The 19,077-nt window shown below is 43.9% G+C and overlaps 2 protein-coding genes across 3 annotated transcripts in view; one reads left to right on the top strand and one right to left on the bottom strand.

Moving 5' to 3' along the window:
* The window catches only part of lrriq3 (leucine rich repeats and IQ motif containing 3), a 37,515-nt gene extending 19,087 nt beyond the window's left edge, over positions 1-18,428 (bottom strand). The window contains exons 1-4 of the mRNA XM_043700063.1: positions 18,192-18,428; positions 14,331-14,603; positions 6,920-7,240; positions 3,546-3,679 (exon numbers count right to left, since the gene is read on the bottom strand). Coding sequence (XP_043555998.1) covers positions 3,546-3,679; positions 6,920-7,240; positions 14,331-14,603; positions 18,192-18,428 — 965 coding nt within the window. The remainder of the gene's footprint in view (positions 1-3,545; positions 3,680-6,919; positions 7,241-14,330; positions 14,604-18,191) is intronic.
* A 40-nt stretch (positions 18,429-18,468) lies between these two features.
* The window catches only part of fpgt (fucose-1-phosphate guanylyltransferase), a 17,392-nt gene continuing 16,783 nt past the window's right edge, over positions 18,469-19,077 (top strand). The window contains exon 1 of one of the 2 annotated variants that reach the window (XM_043698546.1): positions 18,469-18,562. In XM_043698546.1, the coding sequence (XP_043554481.1) occupies positions 18,496-18,562 (67 nt within the window). In that variant the 5' untranslated portion in view covers positions 18,469-18,495. The remainder of the gene's footprint in view (positions 18,563-19,077) is intronic. The other variant, XM_043698547.1, reaches the window with a different exon arrangement.

Below are 19,077 nucleotides of genomic sequence, written 5' to 3'. Positions count from 1 at the left end.
CGCCTGTCCATCCCTCTAACTAGAGAGTCTCCTATAGCTAGCGCTCTCCTCCTCTCCCCCTTTCCCTTCTGAGTCTCAGAGCCAGACCTCATGCCACAGACCCGGTAACTCCAGCTTACCCCTGCTAGGCTGTCCCCCCCACCAGTATCCAAAGCGGTATACCTATTGTTTAGGGGAATGACTACAGGGGATCCCTGCACTGCCTGCTTCCTCCCCTTCCCACCTCTAACTGTTACCCAGCTACCTCTGTTCTCTGGCGTAGCTATGTCCCTGTAGCTTCTATCTATCACCTTCTCAGCCTCTCGAATAATCCTCAGTTCATCCAACTCCAGTTCCAGTTCCCTAACTCGTTCTGTGAGGAGCAGGATCTGACTGCATTTCCTGCAGATGAAGTCGGCAGGAGTATCGGTGGTCACCCCTACCTCGAACATCCTGCAGGAGGAACATTCCACTGCCTGCGCTGCCATTACTCTACACTTCGTCTCCAAAACAAGAACACTGAGTAGCTTACCTGTGGACTTTAAAATTAGGTTAGAGGAGGAGGATGGGAGGGAGGCCCTATTGTGTAGGGCCTGGGGTCTAGAACACACCCACTCAAATATCAATCACTTACCTTCCCGACCAGCTCTGCGCTCCAACCTCACTTCCGCCCAGCTCGCGCCGCTCTCTGCTGTGAGAAATGGCTATTACGAAGGGGCTTAATTTTAATGTGATTGGAGGAAGGTTTAGGGGAGATGTCAGAGGCAGGTTCCTTACACAGAGAGTGGTGGGTGTACAGTGGTAGTAAAGTCAGATACATTCGGGACATTTAAGCGACTCTTGGATAGGCACATGGACGGTAGTAAAATGTAGGGTATAGAGGTTAGTTTGATCTTAGAGTAGGATAAAAACACAGTGCAACATCGAGGGCCAAAGGGCCTGTACTGTTCTTTGTTCTATGCTCTACGTGTTTAGATGTGCACTTGCAATGCCAAGGCAAACAATGCTATGGGCCAAGTGCTGGAAAATAGGATGAGAATAATTAGGAGCCTATTTCTTACTGGACTCGATGGGTCGAAGGGCTTTTTTTCTGTGCTGTATATCTCTGTCACTCTATACTAAGGATGGAATTTTAAATTTGAGTGCTGCTGGAATGGGAGCCAATGTAGATCAGGGGATACAGAACTGGGGGGATGATGGATGAATCTGCTCCAGTGTGATTTAGTAACATTACATTTTTCAACAGTGTCTTGTAACTGAAAATAAGTGAAAAGATTTGCATTGCCAATGTCAGAAATAGTGGTTCACTCAAAGGCAGTTCACGCCCATCCCTTTCTGGAGTGCAGTCACTGTTTTGAACATTAGTGAATGAAGCAGTACATTGTACACAGCCAAGATCCTGGAAAGAGGCGACACGATGGCTCAGTGGTTAGCACTGCTGCCTTACAGCTCCAGGTAAAAACAAGGACTGCAGATCCTGCTCCTCGGATGCTGCCTGACCTGCTGTGATTTTCCAGCACCACTCACAGCTCCAGGGTTTGATTTCAACTTCAGGCAACTGTGTGGAATTTGCACTTTGTCCCCTTGCCTCCCTCCTTAGGTTTCCTCCTTCAATCCAAAGATGTGCAGGTAAGGTGGATTTGCAATGCTAAATTGCCCATAACGTCCCGGGATGTGTAGGTTAGGTGCATTAGTCAGGGGTAAATGTAGGGGAATGGGTCTGGATGGATTACTCTTCGGAGGGTCAGTGTGGACTTGTTGGGCCAAAGGGTCTGTTTTCACACTGTAGGGATTCTATGATTCCATAAAATGGAAACCAAACCAAATGAACACATCATCTATATATCGGTGATGTGGGTTCAAGAAAGTGTGTGAAAGGATGACTTGTAATTATTTATGACATTGAACGTAGACAAAAAGTTTCAAGGCATTTTCGGTAACCATGTAGCAGTCAGAGTGCTAACATCAGGAAACATAACAGTATGGGTTTTTTGGAATGTCAGAATGGAAAAATGGAGAGGTGGAGAGGCTGATGAAGCTTAGAGTCCAGGCAGTTGAAGGTATGGTCACTAATCAGAGAGCATAAAAAATCAGGGATGTGTTGCAGACCAGAATTAGAAATATTTGCAAAGGTAGGGAGGGGAGAAGCCATGATTATATTTGAACACAAGGATGAGAATTTTAAAAGCACTGTTGTTGATGGATGTTAAGTCAGTATGGGTCTTTGAGCACAGGAATGATGGATACTCACTTGAAAGTTATAGAGTCATAGAGATATACAGCACAGAAACAGACCCTTTGGTCCAACTCATCCATGCCCACCAGATATCCCAAACTAATCTAGTCCCATTTGCCAGCACTTGACCCATATCTCTCTAAGCCCTTCCTATTCATATATCCATCCAGATGCCTTTAAATGTTGCAATTGTACCAGCCTCCAGGACTTCCTAAGGCAGCTCATTCCATACACATACCACTCTCTGCATGAAGAAGTTGCCCCTTAGGTCTCTTTTATATCTTTTCCCTCTCATTCTAAACCTATGCTCCTCTAGTTAAGGACTCCCCCACCCCAGAGAAAAGACCTTGTCTATTTACCCTATCCATGCCCTTCATGATTTTATAAATCTTTATAAGGTCGTCCCTCAGCCTCTGACCCTCCAGGGAAAACAGCTCCAGCTTATTCAACCTTTCCCTACAACTCAAATCCTCCAAATTGGCAGCCTCCTTGTAAATCTTTTCTGAACCTTTTCAAGTTTCACAACATCTTTCCGATATAAGATTTGCTTTCCCAAAATGCAACACCTCACATTTATCTAAATTAAACTTTATCTGCCATTCCTCAGCTCGTTGGCCCATCTGATCAAGATCCTGTTGTAATCTGAGGTAACCTTCTTCTCTGTCCACTACACCTCCAATTTTGGTGTCATCTGCAAACTTACTAACGATATCTCCTAATGTACACATCCAAATCATTTATATAATGACGAAATGTAGTGGACCCAGCACCGATCCTTGTGGCACACTACTGGTCACAGGCCTCCAGTCTGAAAATAACCCTCCACCACCACCCTTTGTGTTCTACCTTTGAACCAGTCCTGAATCCAAATGGCTAGTTCTCCCTGTAATTCGTGAGATCTAACCTTGCTAACCAGTCTCCCATGAGGAACCTTGTTAAAGCCTTACTGAAGTCCATATAGATCATGTCTATAACACTGCCCTCATTAATCCTCTTTGTTATTTCTTCAAACTCAGTGAGATATGACTTCCCACACACAAAGCCATGTTGACTATCCCTAATCAGTCCTTGCCTTTCCAATACATGTAAATTCTGTCCCTCAGGATTCCCTCCAACAACTTGCCCACCACCGATGTTAGGCTCACCAGTTTATAGTTCCGTGGCTTTTCCTTATCACCTTTCTTAAACAGTGGCACCACATCAGCCAACCTCCAGTCTTCTGGTACCTCACCTGTGACAATGAATATCTCAGCAAGTGGCCCAGAAACCACATCCCTAGCTTCCCACAGAGTTCTAGGGTACACCTGATGAGGTCCAAGTTAATCAACACCTCAACTTTCTTCTTGTCAAGAATCCACGGATCCATCGCTGAATGATCAGCACCGGAGAGTGATGGGCAAGGATGTTGTTGATGGTAGAGAGTAGAGTTCTGAGATGGTCCAACTCACTCTGCCAGGTCGAAGTCTGTGTGAGAAGTAAAAGCACTATCAGGGATTCCTTTTCAGTGAGAGATCAAAGTGCTTATTCACACCGAAACAACAATTCATATCTATGCAGCACCTTTAGTAAAACATGCTCCAGCATTTTGCAGGCTTGTAATCACACAAAAATGTAACATTGAACAAAAAGAGAAAACAATAGGAGAAGAAATCAAATACAGAGCCAAAACAATGAGTTATTAATTAACATCTTAAAGAGGGGAAAAAGGCCAGACTGGAAAAGCACAGAGATACCAGAGGAATGTTTGCTAAAAGAAGTTACAAAGATAGAAACTGGAGGAGGTTACAGAGATAGGGAGAGGTGTAAGGGCTGGAGGAAGTTAGAGATAGGATGCTTCTATGCTGGTTTCCAAACAGTGAGAACAAATCCTGATGATCAGCTGCCATTTCTGCCACCTTCAACGAGATGCCACCACCAGCCACATATTCCTTTCCCCTCCCCTCCTCTCCCTTATCCACCTTCCGCAGGGACCGTTCCCTCAGGGGCACCCTGGTCCATTCTTCCATCACTCCCAACACCCCCACTCACTCACGGCACCTTACCTTGCAACTGCCAAAGGTATAACACCTGCCCATTTACCTCCTCCCTCCTCAATATCCAAGGGCCCAGACATACCTTCCAGAGGAAGCAGCACTTTACCTGCACTTCTCACAATCTAATCGAATACATTCGCTGCTCACAATGTGATCTCCTCTACATTGGGGAAACGAAGCGCAGACTGGGTAATCACTTCACAGAACACCTACGTTCTGCCTGCAAAAACGACCCTGACTTTCCAGTTGCCTACCACTTTAACACACCACCATGTTCCCTAGCAAACATCTCTGTCTCAAGCTTGCTGCAGTGCTCCAGTGAATCTCAGTTCTTCCAGAACAACACCTCATTTTTCTCTTGGGGACCCTGCAACTTTCTGGATTCAATAAAGGTGCAATACCTTTAGGGCCTAAACTCCCCATGTCCTAAACCCCTATCACACATACTAGGCTTTCTTATCAAGAGCTGAAAATGTGTTGCTGGAAAAGCGCAGCAGGTCAGGCAGCATCCAGGGAATAGGAGAATCGACGTTTCGGGCATAAGCCCTTCTTCAGGATGCCCGAAACGTCGATTCTCCTATTCCCTGGATGCTGCCTGACCTGCTGCGCTTTTCCAGCAACACATTTTCAGCTCTGATCTCCAGCATCTGCAGACCTCACTTTCTCCTCAAAGATTTCTTATCAAGATTAGAGTGGTGCTGGAAAAGCACAGCAGGTCAGGCAGCATCTGGGGAACAGGAAAAATCGACGTTTCGGGCAGGAGCCCTTCATCAGAAATCCTGCTCCTCAGACGCTGCCTGACCTGTTGTGCTTTTCCAGCACCACTCTAATCTTGACTCTAATCTCCAACATCTGCAGTCCTCACTTTCACCTCAGCCTTCTTATCACACCTGGAACAAACCCTGCGCCAGTTTCTAGGTTTGGTGCTTCATTTTCTTAGATAGCATGCTCTAACACTCTCCACCCACATTGCCACACCTACGCTGGACTCTCAATGATTTATTTATTGGGTAGATCATTTTCCTAAAGAATCGATATCAAAGTCCCAGGCTTAAGGCTTGGTCTGAGATGGTTGGGAGAAAGTGCTTGCACTGCAGGACTCTGAGTAACTTGTGTAAACCTCATTGGCAAAAAAAAAGCAGAGAGGGAAGGGAGTTTCTTTTATTGCTGAGAGCTATTCTGATCTGGATCGCATTTCTGAAGGATGAGGGAAGCAAATTAAATGAGAACACGAAGAGGAGGAGGCCATTCAGTCCCTCAAGACAGTTACTAACAATTGATTAGATCATAACTGATCTGAATCTCAGATGAATTTTCACAGCTTTGCTCGATAAAGAGGTGGCAGCATTGTGGTTATGTCAATAAAACCAAAGTCCTTGACTAATGCTGGAGAGACATGAATTGATATCGCACTGTCCCAGCAGGACAGACCCAGAGATAGTGGCATAGTTGTCTACAGTCGGTGTGTTGCCCTGGGAGCCCTTGACATTGATTCTGGACCCCATTAAGTCTCATGGCTTCAGATTAAACATGGGCAAGGAAATGTCCTGCTGATTACTGCATACTGTCCTCCCTCAGCTGGTGAATCTGTATTCCTCCATGCTGAAAAACACTTAGAGGAAGCACTGAGAGAGACAAAGGCACAAATTGTACTCTAGGTGAGGTATTATAATGTCCATCACAAAGAGAGGCTTGATAGAAGCACTACTGATTGAGTCCTAAAGGAAATAGCTGCTCAACTGGGCCTGCACCAACTGGTGAGGGAACTAACAAGAGGGAAAATCATATTTGATTTCACTGTCACCAACCTGCCAGCTGCAGATGCATCAATGTCCATGACAGTATCGGTTAGAGCGACCCTGCGGAAATGAAGTCCTGCCCTCATATTGAGAATACCCTCTTTCGTGTTGTGTGGCAATGCTAAATGATACACGCTTAACAGATTAAGCAACTCAAGACTGGGCATCAATGAGGTGCTGTGGGCCATCAACAGCAGTAGAATTGTACTCGAGCACAATCTGCAACTTCCCCCATGGCCTGGCAGATCCCCCACTCAACCATTACCATCAAGACAGGGGATCAAACTTGATTCAATGGAGAGTGCAGGAGCAGCATCAGGCATACCTGAAGATGAGGTATCAACCTGGTGAAGCTACGTCTACAGCATAAGCAGCAAGTGATAGGCAGGCTAAGTGATTTCAAAACCAATATATCAGATCTAAGTTAATCTGGTCATAAATAGTGGTGGTAAAAAGACACTATAGTCTCACCAGACCACAGGACTGCTCTCTCATGAGAGAGAGACAGACAGACAGACAACTAGTGGTCATTTAACCAGTGGGTCATGTGCCTCGGGTGAAGGGATGAGGTTAGAAGGAAGAGTCCTTTATAGGAACCTCAAGTACAGGAATTACACCGATGCTGTTGGGATCACTGACCAGCCATCCAGCTGAGTTAACCACTGGGTGGGATTTGAACCCAGGTTCTCCCTGAACATGATCTTAGTCTCTAGATTACTAGTCCCAGTGACACTATTGTCTTCCCAGTGACTCCCAGAATGGCTGCTATCTATTTTTAAAGAAAATGGCCCCATTTTTTTCTGAATTACATTCTGATTTTCAACCTGTTCATAAGTATTTTTATTCTCTCCACACTAAATATAAGCACCAACCTTTGGAGGAGCAGGGAGATGAAAAAAGAAATGTGGACTTAGAGCTTTGAAATATTTCCTTTGCAAACAATCCTCAATGATTTCCTCATCTGCGATGACAAAGTGATCCAAGGCTTTGAGAGACAAAATGCCGTTGACAACGTGGTGCCGATAATTTGGAAGCAAACTGATTGGGGTGTCAAACAGGGTGAGAATAATGAGGTTCGGGCAGGAAAATAGGGATTTGGCATTTCTTATGTCTCCAATGATGTTGTCATGGAGAAAGAGGACCTGCAGACACTTCAGATTGGTCCAAAAGTATTCATCTGGGAGATTAATGATCTGATAGTGGAGGAAAAATAAACAAATTAATACATCATAGCCAGTTATAGGGCTGTGGAGAGGGAATGGGGAGTGGCACTAATTAGTTCTTATACAATGGAATTGACCCAGCCCCACCGGGGGAGATTTGGATGTGGAACAGAAGCAAAATTTGAGAAAAACCTGTCGGGTCAGACCCCTGCTGCTTTTCTATCTCAGACTGACCTTGATGAAACTGAGGACAATGTAGCATCAAATGCTTACAGTGGTGTGTAGTCAGTTAGGCCAAGCAAGGGATCAAAAGGGGGCTAATTGTCACATTGCATCAGTCTGTGTTTCCACCTCCCCCAACCTGCTGAGTTTCAGAGTCACCAGAAATATGAAGGTAGCTTCCTGGCAGCAGGCAGGACAGCCATTGGTGCTGATTTTTCACTGTCCCATGAAGGTACAAGAAGATTGTAGCCTTAGCCACAACTGATATTGTAGAGGGGTTTTCCTTCCGATTAATTTTACCAACTTTGGGTTATCTGCTTTCTTGACAATATTGTTCAGAGCTCTGGGCTCAATGTCATTTAAGATGGCTTTGCACTCTCCTCTCTAGCTCAGCAGCACAGGACTGCAGGTGAAGTATTGCTGTGGGGCCTCCTGCCCACCCCAAGCAGGATGATAAATGCCTCTTTATTGGCTGCCTCCTGACCTGGGCAAAGTTGGGACCCAGACTTTGTCTCTAAAATTCTTTGCTGGTCATAAGGTTTCACCCATAAACGCCAGCAGGGTTAAAGAGGGCCAACTGGCATCCTTCTGTACTCCAGCATTCTATTTTATTTGAAAGTAAGCAGAACCATATCTGAAAGGATCAGACTGCTTAATCTGAACAATCACCTAGATATATAGGTCCAGATGAGTTTTATCCCAAGTTGCTGACACAATTTTTAAATCATCTTTGGCCACAGGGGATGTGCTAGAGAACTGGACGTCAACAAATATTGTCTCACTTTGGATGTCAGTTTGCTCGCTGAGCTGGAAGGTTTGTTTTCAGATGTTTCATCACCATATTAGGTAACATCATCATAGTTTCACTTTATAAGAAGGGTGGAGGAGATAGACCAGGGAATTACAGACCAGTGTGTCTCACATCAGGGGTAGGGGAACTATTGGAGAAAATTGTTTGGCTGAGGGTACTGCAGTTGATGTAGTTTATCTGGATTTCAGCAAGGCCTTTGACAAGGTCCCACATGAGAAACTGATATGGTGAAAGCTCATGAGAGTTGGCACGTTGAATCTAAAGGTGGTTTAGTAATAGGAGTTGTAACAAATAGGGAAGTGTGTTGTTTTTGCAGAAATAGAAAAGCAAGAGTGTGTATGTGCAGAAAAAGGGGTACAAGAAAAATATCAGCTAGGCAAGCATAAGGGAAATGTATCTTTATCTTTAATGTATAATTATGGATAATTGAGTACTAACTTTAGTGCAGAACTATTAAAGCAAATAATTTCTTTCATCGTAATGTTTTAAATAATAGTCTCAGCAAAATAGCTGAGATAGCCGAAACGCATAAACTAGGCACGAAAAGATACATTGTTAAAACGTATGTTCAAGAATGGAATGTACCTATGGATAATGGAAGATGTTACAAGCAAAGTAAAAAGAACATCAAGATACAAGTTTAGCCTTATGTCAGCACTTAGAGGGAAAGGTTGCCAACTTGGAGAAGGGGACAATAAGGGCGGAGCACAGCTGGGCAGTGGCAGAATACTAAGAAAGATTGGGTAATGTAGCAGTCGGGAGAGATGACCTCACGCAGCTCAAAGGTATAACTGTGTAAGAATTTGAATTCTCATTGCTCATTTGCTTCTGCAATTGATGCCCTTTCTTATAAGATCATAGAATAAATTGTCTTGTTTCCAGTGTTGGTGGTCTCGTCTAAATTTTATTGATTTTGTTTCTACAGAGTCAAGGGAGGTGTTAAAAAGCAGTTTGTGTAACTGGAGACCAATGTCCTGTCATACAAACAATAAGGATCAGTGCTAAGTCTCTGATTGTTTGTGATGGCTGAGAGATGACCTCAGAGGTTTACAAAATCACGAGGGGCGTGGATAGGGTAAATAGACAAGATCTTGTGCAGGTTAAGGGAGTCCAAAACTAGACGGCATAGATTAAGGTAAGAGGGGAAAGATTTAAAAGAGACCTAAGGGGCAGAGGGTGGTGCATGTATGGAATGAGCACCTGCAGAGGTGCTGCAGTGGAGCCTGGTACAATTACAACATTTAAAAGACATCTTGATGGGTATATGAATAGGAAAAGGTTAGAGGGATATGGGCCAAGTGTTGATAAATGGGACTAGATTAATTTAGGATATCTGGTTGGCATAAACAGGTTGAACTTAAGAGTCTGTTTCCGTGCTGTACAGCTCTATGACTGTGAGGATGGGAATGTGGGGGAGATAGTAAGTAATTTTGAGGATTGTATGAAGTTTGGCTGAGTGGTTTGACAGTGAGGAAGAAGGTCTTAATTTACAAGATATAAACGGATTGATCAGATGGATGGCTAGATCAGTGGCAGATGGGTTTAACCCTGATAAATGTGAGGTGATGCACTTTGAAAAAAAGAACAAGACAAGGGGGTACTCAATGGATGGCAGGACAATAGGAAGCTCAGAGGAAAAGAAGGATCTTGGGGAACTTATTCACAGATCCCTGAAGATGGTAGGACAGGTTAATAGGGTGGTTACACTTACCTTTATCAGTCATGGCATAGCTTATAAGAGCAGGGGAGTTATATTGGAGCTGTGCAGGACTTTGGTTAGGCCACAGTTTGTGTATTGTGTGCAGTTCTGGTCAGTACCCCCTTAGTACCACCCTATAGGAAGGGTGTTGCCTGCAATTGAGAGATTCATACGAAGAGAGGCTGGATAGGCTCAGGTTGCTTTCTTTGGAGCAGAGAATGTTAAGAAGGGATCTGACTGAGGTTTATAAGATTATGAGGAGCATGGAGAAGTTTCATTGAAGGGCCAATAAAAAGGATGCACACTTTTAAAGTGAAAGACAGAGTTTAGAGGGGAGTTGAGGAAAGGTTTTTTTCACCCAGAGGGTAGTGGGGGCCTTGAATGCACTGTCTGGGACGGCAGTTCAGGAAACCTCACAACCTTTAAAAAGTACTTGAATACACACTTGATATGTCATAACGTTCAAGGCTATGGGTCTACCACCAATAATTGAGACTAGTGTAAGCAGTAATGTATTTTTACTGGTACAGATTTGATAGTTAGGGGTTTAGATAGGGTTGACCATGAGAACCTTTTACACGTATGGAGTCAGCTATTACGAGGGGGCACAGTTTTAAATTAAGGGGTGGTAGGTATAGGACAGATGTTAGGGGTAGATTCTTCACTCAGCGAGTCGTGAGTTCATGGAATGCCCTGCCAGTAGCAGTGGTGGACTCTCCCTCTTTATGGGCATTTAAACGGGCATTGGATAGGCATATGGAGGATCGTGGGCTAGTGTAGGTTAGGTGGACTTGGATCGGCGCAACATCGAGGGCCAAAGGGCCTGTACTGCGCTGTATTTTTCTATGTTCTATGGGCTGGAGGGTCTCTTTCTGCACTGTATGATTCTATTATATGTATATTTATTTTGTTTATTTAGTATCATGGAGTACAGGATGAGGTAATTTGGCCCATTCTCCATCTGTAAGGTGTTTAACATCTAATCACTTAACAATAGGCTGGGTCAGATTATGTCTTCAATCTCACACTCGGGTCAGGCTTTTACGGTTCTCTGCCACACGTCTTCTGGACAGGAAGCCCTGTAAACTTCCCAGGGATCCCAACCACCCTCTAACGAATTGATGTCATGATATGACCGATCATTGACCACTTTAGGGCCACTCCCCACCCAGCCTCAATTTTGAGGTTAGCAGCAGGAGTTTGGGGCAAAGGAGAACCCCAGCATGTCTACCTGTTCAGGCCTTAGGGTTGAGGAGTGGTGTGCCTCCACATCAGATAGCTCACCCAAGGTCTGCCTCTGCACGTGCTCCCTACCCTTGGTCTCAATATTAAGGTGTTCAACTCCTACTCTGCATCTCCCTCACTTCTCTGGTCCTAGACTCCAGGATTTAGGATCAGGGACGGCTTTAGGCCCAGTGCTAGCAAATGCTGCCATTGATGCTGCTGGGAGGATTCCTTGGAGCGTAACATGGCTACAGGGCTTCTGTGACTGATGAGAATTTCCCACTGACTGCTCAGCAGCTGTCAAGAAACTTCACCATCCGAACAATCCTGTCCTCGAAGCTGAGTGTGGAATCCAGGCTGGCCCACAAGGGTGGTACTAAGGGGCCACTAATATTAAAATATAACAGGTGTACAGATTCCTGTTAAGCAAGGGGGTGAAAGGTTATCAAGGATGGGCACAAATGTGAATTTGAAATTATAATCAGATCAGCCATGACCTTACTGAATAGCAAAGCAGTTTTGAGGGGATGAATGTCTTATGCTTGCTCACGTGTGAATAAAATTCAGGCAAACATTGAAGTTGTGTGTTGTGCAGTATTGCTACTGGTAGTTAACTTAGCATCTGTAATTTGGAAAATGCTAAAGTCCTTTATCAAGGAAGAAATGGCAGGGCATTTAGAAAATCTTAATGTAATCAAACAGAACCAACATGGTTTTGTGAAAGGGAAATCATGTCTAACAATTTGCCAGAGTTCTTTCAGGATACAACAAGCAGACTTGAAGAAGGGGAACTGGCCGACGTAGTTTATTCGGATTTCCAAAAGTCATTTGATGAGATGCCACAGAGAGGTTTATGGTACAAGATAGGAATTCGGTATTAGGAGAAATTTATTAGCATGAATTGATGATTGGTTCACACACAGAGGACAGCGAGTCAGGATGAATGGGTATTCTTCAAAATAAAATATGTAACTAGTGGGTGCCACAGCAATCAATCCTGGGGCCTTAACTATTTACCATTTACATTAATGACTTGGAAATGGACAGAGTGTAATGTATCCAAATTTGCTGACATTACAAAAATTGTAATGAGGGCACATTGTGATGAGGACCTAAACAATCAGCAAGGGGATACAGATAGGTTGAGTGGGTTGGCAAAAACGTGCCAGATTTAATGTAGGAATGGAGAAAGATTAATCATTTTGGTAGGAATAATCAAAAGGCAGCTTGTAAAAGGTTCAAGAACCAGACAGCACAGATTTAAAGTGATTCGAAAAGGAGCAAATATGAAGCAAAAGAAAACATTTTCACAGCAAGTACTTAAGAGTTTCCAAAGCAGTGACTAGGAGTTTGGTGGAGACATGATCAATTCAGGCATTTACCAGGCCATTAAATAATTATTTAAAGAGTAATTGGATGCAAGGGTACGAGGAAAAAGCAGGAAATTGGCAGTAGGCAATTATGCTTTTTTGACAGACAGTGCAGGCACAAGTGCCAAATAGCCACCTTCTACATTATAACATCCCTGTGATTCTGTGAAATTTGGTTGTATTGTTTGAGAAATTTACTAGGTGTTGGACCAGGACAGAGCACTTGACGGACTTCAGTAAGGCTTTTAACAAAGGTTGTACATGTGAGACTGGTTAAGAAGCTAAGAGCCCGAGAGATTCAGGGCAATTTGGATTCAAAACTAGTTTAGAGACAGCATCACCATCAGACTGTCGATGGTCGAAGTGTGTTTTTGTGACTTGAAGTTCAGTGCTGGATCCCTTACTGTTTGTTACATACATTAATGAGCTGAACATTAATGTAGGAGACTGATCAGTAAGTTTGCAGATGACAGGAAAATTATGTGGAGCCCGAGACTTCCTTGGGCACTTCCTCCGTCCAACTAAGTCTTTATAGTGAGAGAACTGTAAAATGTACTGACTGCTGGTTAAGCACTTGAGCACATACAGAGATCTTGATGAGGAGCAAGTCTTTTGTTCTCAATAAATCTCATTCAATAACTCTTACTGTGCACTGCTTAGTAGCTGTACAGTTCAAACCTGTGGGTTAGGATTTAGTAATACAGGTCGTTCTGCTATAACGTGTGTTTTGTTAATGTGAATTTGCTATAACTCGATTAGCAAATTGGGGACCCTGTTTCTAAAGTATAAAGTTTTAAAGCGTGTATTGGTTATAACACAATCCCGGCCCCATTAGTCTCAATGTTGCTGCTATTATGCTATTTTCTAAAACACAAGATTGCATGAGAATGGAATTACCACGCTATAGCAGAACTGACTATCCCTAGATGATGTTTTGAGGTAATTGTGATATCTGTGACCTCAACAGTCACGAGTTAATGTTCAGCTAAAATGTTGGACTCTGTGTAGCTCAGAGTATGTTGCTCTCTATCAAGCCTTAGCATCATTTACAGTGCAACAATAAACATTGTCTAACAATAATCTGGAAGTCTGACCTGAGCTTGTGTCAGGACCCAAATAACTCACATTATAACCTGAGCCAAGATTACCAACATTTCACATTCAGATACAAATCTGACAGATTCTGAAACTTTCAGTCATTGGAATATTGCGTGCAATTCTGGTCTCCTTCCTATCGGAGAGATGTTGTGAAACTTGAAAGGGTTCAGAAAAGATTTATAAGGATGTTGCCAGGGTTGGAGGATTTGAGCTATAGGGAGAGGCTGAACAGGCTGGGGCTGTTTTCCCTGGAACGTCGGAGACTGAGGGGTGACCTTATAGAGGTTTACAAAATTATGAGGGGCATGGACAGGATAAATAGACAAAGTCTTTTCCTTGGGGTCGGAGAGTCCAGAATTAGAGGGCATATGTTTAGGGTGAGAAGGGAAAGATATAAAAGAGACCTAAGGGGCAAGTTTTTCACACAGAGGGTGATACGTGTATGGAATGAGCTGCCAGAGGAAGTGGTGGAGGCTGATACAATTTCAACATTTAAAAGGCATTTGAATGGATATATGAATGGGAAGGGTTTGGAGGGATACAGGCCAGATGCTGGCAGGTTGGACTAGATTGGGTTGGGATATCTGATCGGCATGGACAGGTTGTACCGAAGGGTCTGTGTCCATGCTGTACATCTCTATGACTCTATGTGATATTGTTTTTATTGAACACACCCCCACATTCTTTATCACTTACATGGTTTCCATGGAGATCCAGCTTGATTAAATTGCGACAGTTTGCGAGAGCATCAATTTTAGTGATGTAATTTCTGGACAGGATGCAAATCTTCAGAGTACAGCAAAGAGACAAGCTGCCCAGGTTTTTCAGGTAATGTTTAGAAAGGTTTACTACCGCAATCTTATCCAGTTTCTTCTCCTTCAACGTATTGTCCATCTCTCCACATGACAGGATTAATGATTTTGAAGGAGACACAAGGTGGCTTCTGTCTAGCCTCAGATCTGTGAAGATCTGTGGAATATACAAAGCCATCAACTTGTAACAAAGAAAGCTGAAAAGATTTTGTCTTCTCACTTTCTCTTTTAAAACAGCACATCATCTAGACTGACATTTCAATGCAGCAGTGAAGGAGCACTTTATTGTTTAGAATGATCACAGTTGAGGTCCTGCCCTTTACCTGACTGCTGTTTGTTGGAGATTTTGTGTTGCATCCTCATGTGGTTAACTCTGGGCAATTAGGGTGGGCAATAAATACTGACCTAGCTAGTCATGCCCACATTCCATTAAAAATCCTCGATTAAATTGTGACATTTCAAAACATGCTTCATTGTGCATTGTGGAGATGTAAAAGACCGGATAGAAAAGCTTTCTAATAGATTGAAAATCTATTTAGAGGTATGAAAAGTGATGTAGAATCCAACTTAAAGTTACAAACTGACATAGTCAGAACAATGCTGGGAATGTGAAGACATGAGATTTCATCACGAGAACCAAGCTGTTTAATCTTCTTGTAGGTGAGAAATTAGTAGCCATGGAGGAACAGAGGGATTTATGTGTCCAGGTGCACAATTCATTAAAGGTAACTGCATCAGCACAAAATTACAAAATAAATTTTGGCCTTCCTCTCAAGGGTCTGGAAGACAAAGGAGATGATTGAGTTTATGCAGATTTATCAGGTGCTGGGCATTGCTTCTCAGGAAAGCCATGTATCAACTTATGCCACGTGGACTGAAGTGGTTCAAGAAGGTAGCTCTTTTAATTCATTCTAGGATGTGGACTTCACTGGCAAGGCCAGCATTTATTGTCCATCACTAACTGCACAGAAGATAGTCAAAAGTTTGAAGTGTCGAATGTTGGCTGAGCTAGGTAAGAACAGGAGATTTTTGTCCCTAAAGGACACTTTTGAACCAGATTGTTTCCTATAACAATTGCCAGTGGCTACCATTCGGTAAGCTTTTGATTCAGATTTTTAGTAGATTTAAATTTCACCAGCTACCATGGAAAAATTCGAACCCATGTCAATAGAATATTGGCCGAAAGTTCTGGATTGCTAGTCCAGTAGCATTACCACTCCTTGACAATCTGCCTAACAGCAGTAAGGGATGAATGATCATGCCAATGACATCCATATCCCGTGAATTGGTAAAAGAGAAAAATCATGGAGGGTGCAGTATAGAGATTCAACAGAACAATACAAGGGACAAAATGGATTAAATTATTGGGATTGTTTGCGTAAACTTTGTTTGTATTCTCTGGATTTTAGAATGTTGATGGGTGATCTGATACATTTTTATAGTGTTGAAAGAGAACTTACTTCCTCAGGTGGAGGAACTCAGAATAAGAGCACATAACATTAAAGTGAAGGGATGATGACCAGAAGTACTCTTCTCGCACAAATGGAAATGGAAACCTGGAACTCTTTCTCCCACCATGCAAAAGGCTGTAAATCCTGGGAACCAGTTTTTTATATTTCCCAACTTACTGCCAGATTACTTCATATGGCCTCATTCTCTTCATCTCTAAAACTCTTCCCAGCCACACAAACCTCCAAGATCTCTGCTATCTTCCAATTTTTACCTTTACTGCAGCCTGATTTTGAACCACTGTGATTGTGCTTCAGCTGTCAGGCCCTAAACTATGGAATTTAAGACCATAAGATATAGGATTGGAAGTAAGGTCTTTCGGCCCATCGTGTCCAATCTGCCATTCGATCATGGTGATGGGCATTTCAACTCCACTTACCCGCATTCTCCCCGTATCCCTTAATTCCTTGCGAGATTAAGAATTTATCAATCTCTGCCTTGAAGACATTTAACATCCCAACCTCTACTGCGCTCAGTGGCAATGAATTCCACAGGCCCACCATTCTGGCTGAAGAAATGTCTCCTCATTTCCATTTTAAATTGACCCCCTCTAATTCTAGTGCCCACAGGTCGAAGTTTCCCCACCTGACGGAAACAAGTTCCCAGTGTCCACCCTTTCTAAGCCATGCATTATCTTGTAAGTTTATATTAAATCTCCCCTCACCCTTCTAAACTCTAATGAATACAATCCTAGGATCCTCAGCCGCTTATTGTATGTTAGGCCTACCATTCCAGGGATCATCCACGTGAATATCTGTTGGACACGCTCCAGTGTCAGTATGTCCTTCCAGAGGTGTGGGGGCCAAAACTGGACACCGTATTCTAAATGGGGCCTTACCAGAGCTTTATAAAGTCTCCGTAGCACTTCGCTGCTTTTACATTCCAACCATCTTGAGATCAATGACAACATTACATTTGCTTTCTTAACCACGGATTCAACCTGCAAGTCAACCTTTAGAGAATTCTAGACGAGCACTCCCAGATCCCTTTGTACTTTGATTTTATAAATTTTCTCACCATTTATAAAATAATCCATGCCTGTATTCTTTTTTCCAAAGTGCAAGACTTCACATTTGCTCACATTGAATTTCATCAGCCATTTCTTGGACCACTCTCCTAAACTGTCTAAATCTTTCTACAGCCTCCCCACCTCCTCACAACTACCTGCCTGTTCGCCTAACTTCATATCATCGGCAAACTTCACTAGAAAGCCTCCTGTCCCTTCATCCGGATCTTTAATATATAATGATTTGGAGATGCCGGCGTTGTCCACAACTACCTGATGAAGGGGCAGCGCTCTGAAAGCTAGTGCCTCCAATTAAACTTGTTGGACTATAACCTAGTGTTGTGTGATTTTTAAATTAATATATAAAGTGAAGAGCTGCGGCCCTATCTGTAAAGCATCCTTTAAAATAATCTTTGACCAAACTTTAAGTTCTATATTTCACAATTTCTCCTATATGGCATACATCAAACCTTTAAAAATGCTCCTAATGAACATTTTACTACACAAAAGGTGCCACTGTTGTATTTTCAATGATCATTGGTGTAATTCATGCTTGTTTATTTGACTCAAAGGTCAGCGTTTTATATCCGGAAGGCAGGTAATGTCACCCTAAGTATTGTACCTGCTCATGAAATATCACATTCCTTTTAAAAAAACACAATCAAGAGGCAGTGAATGTGCAAAAGGAAATTTGGGCCTCAGGACATTTCATTTATCTTCAGTGATGGTACAGCTAAATTAACTTGAGAATCTTCTTGAATCACTGCAAAATTTAATTTAATTATTAAAAATTGCGCCTGATCTTCCCCATTTTAAGCCAGATTGAGTCAGCACCTGGACATTCGTCGATTGATTCTCAGCAAAAAAAATAAATAACGCCGCACCATCAAAATCTACGTTGCCTCTTAATAACATGTCACTCCAGAAGTGGGCGTGACGATTTGAAGTTATGTCGCAAAGGCCTTGCAATTGAGCAGTAACTTAAACCTACAAGGATGGCAAAAAAATAAGCTCATGAAGTATTTTTGAAGTAAGATCCCTTACAAGAAGCTAATGACCAGAGAGCCAGAACCCCAAGGACAGGGTTACCAGGATGGGATCCAAGGGACCGGGTAAGGGGGAAGTTGTGTATCGGAGGATTCCGTGCCGGGGGTTAGGGAGGGGATGCCTCTGCGGTCGGTAGGGGAGTTTGGGTCGGGGTCGCTGCCCCACACTCGCCTTGTTTCTCACCGGCTGCTGCCGAGGCGCCGCCATGTCAGACCCCGCGGTTGCTATGGGCACTCTGAGCCGGTACTGCGCAGGCGTGGAACCAACCATCACCACACTACCCCCGTCCTGCAGCGTCTGTTTACAATCACCGACACTGTCTCTGGGCACATGGAGAATTTCAACATGCTTACTGGTTGGGTTATATGTTCCCTGTCTGAATGTCGAGACGCCTATTATATTAATCTCAGTTTTGCACATCTCCACCCTCCCCCCCAATCAGAGTGGATGGCTCCACCCGCGGCGGTGACCCCGTGACCCTGGGACAATGGATGACGCGGACAAGTTGTGGAGCGCGACGCAGAGACGGCTGCGGGACTTCCAGAAGGTTCGAGGTGGGAGCGCGGACCCGCCCCCAAGCACTGTCACCCCAACACACACCCCTCCCCCAACACCGTCACCCCCAAAACACACCCCTCCCCCAACACCGTCACCCCCAAAACACACCCCTCCCCCAACACCGTCACCCCCAAAACACACCCCTCCCCCAACACCGTCACCCCCAAAACACACCCCTCCCCCAACACCGTCACCCCCAAAACACACCCCTCCCCCAACACCGTCACCCCCAAAACACACCCCTCCCCCAACACCGTCACCCCCAAAACACACCCCTCCCCCAACACCGTCACCCCCAAAACACACCCCTCCCCCAACACCGTCACCCCCAAAACACACCCCTCCCCCAACACCGTCACCCCCAAAACACACCCCTCCCCCAACACCGTCACCCCCAAAACACACCCCTCCCCCAACACCGTCACCCCCAAAACACACCCCTCCCCCAACACCGTCACCCCCAAAACACACCCCTCCCCCAACACCGTCACCCCAACACACACCCCTCCCC

This window comes from Chiloscyllium plagiosum, chromosome 11 (genome assembly GCF_004010195.1).
Source record: "Chiloscyllium plagiosum isolate BGI_BamShark_2017 chromosome 11, ASM401019v2, whole genome shotgun sequence".
Lineage (NCBI taxonomy): Eukaryota > Metazoa > Chordata > Chondrichthyes > Orectolobiformes > Hemiscylliidae > Chiloscyllium > Chiloscyllium plagiosum.
This window is presented reverse-complemented; position numbering and strand designations above follow the sequence as displayed.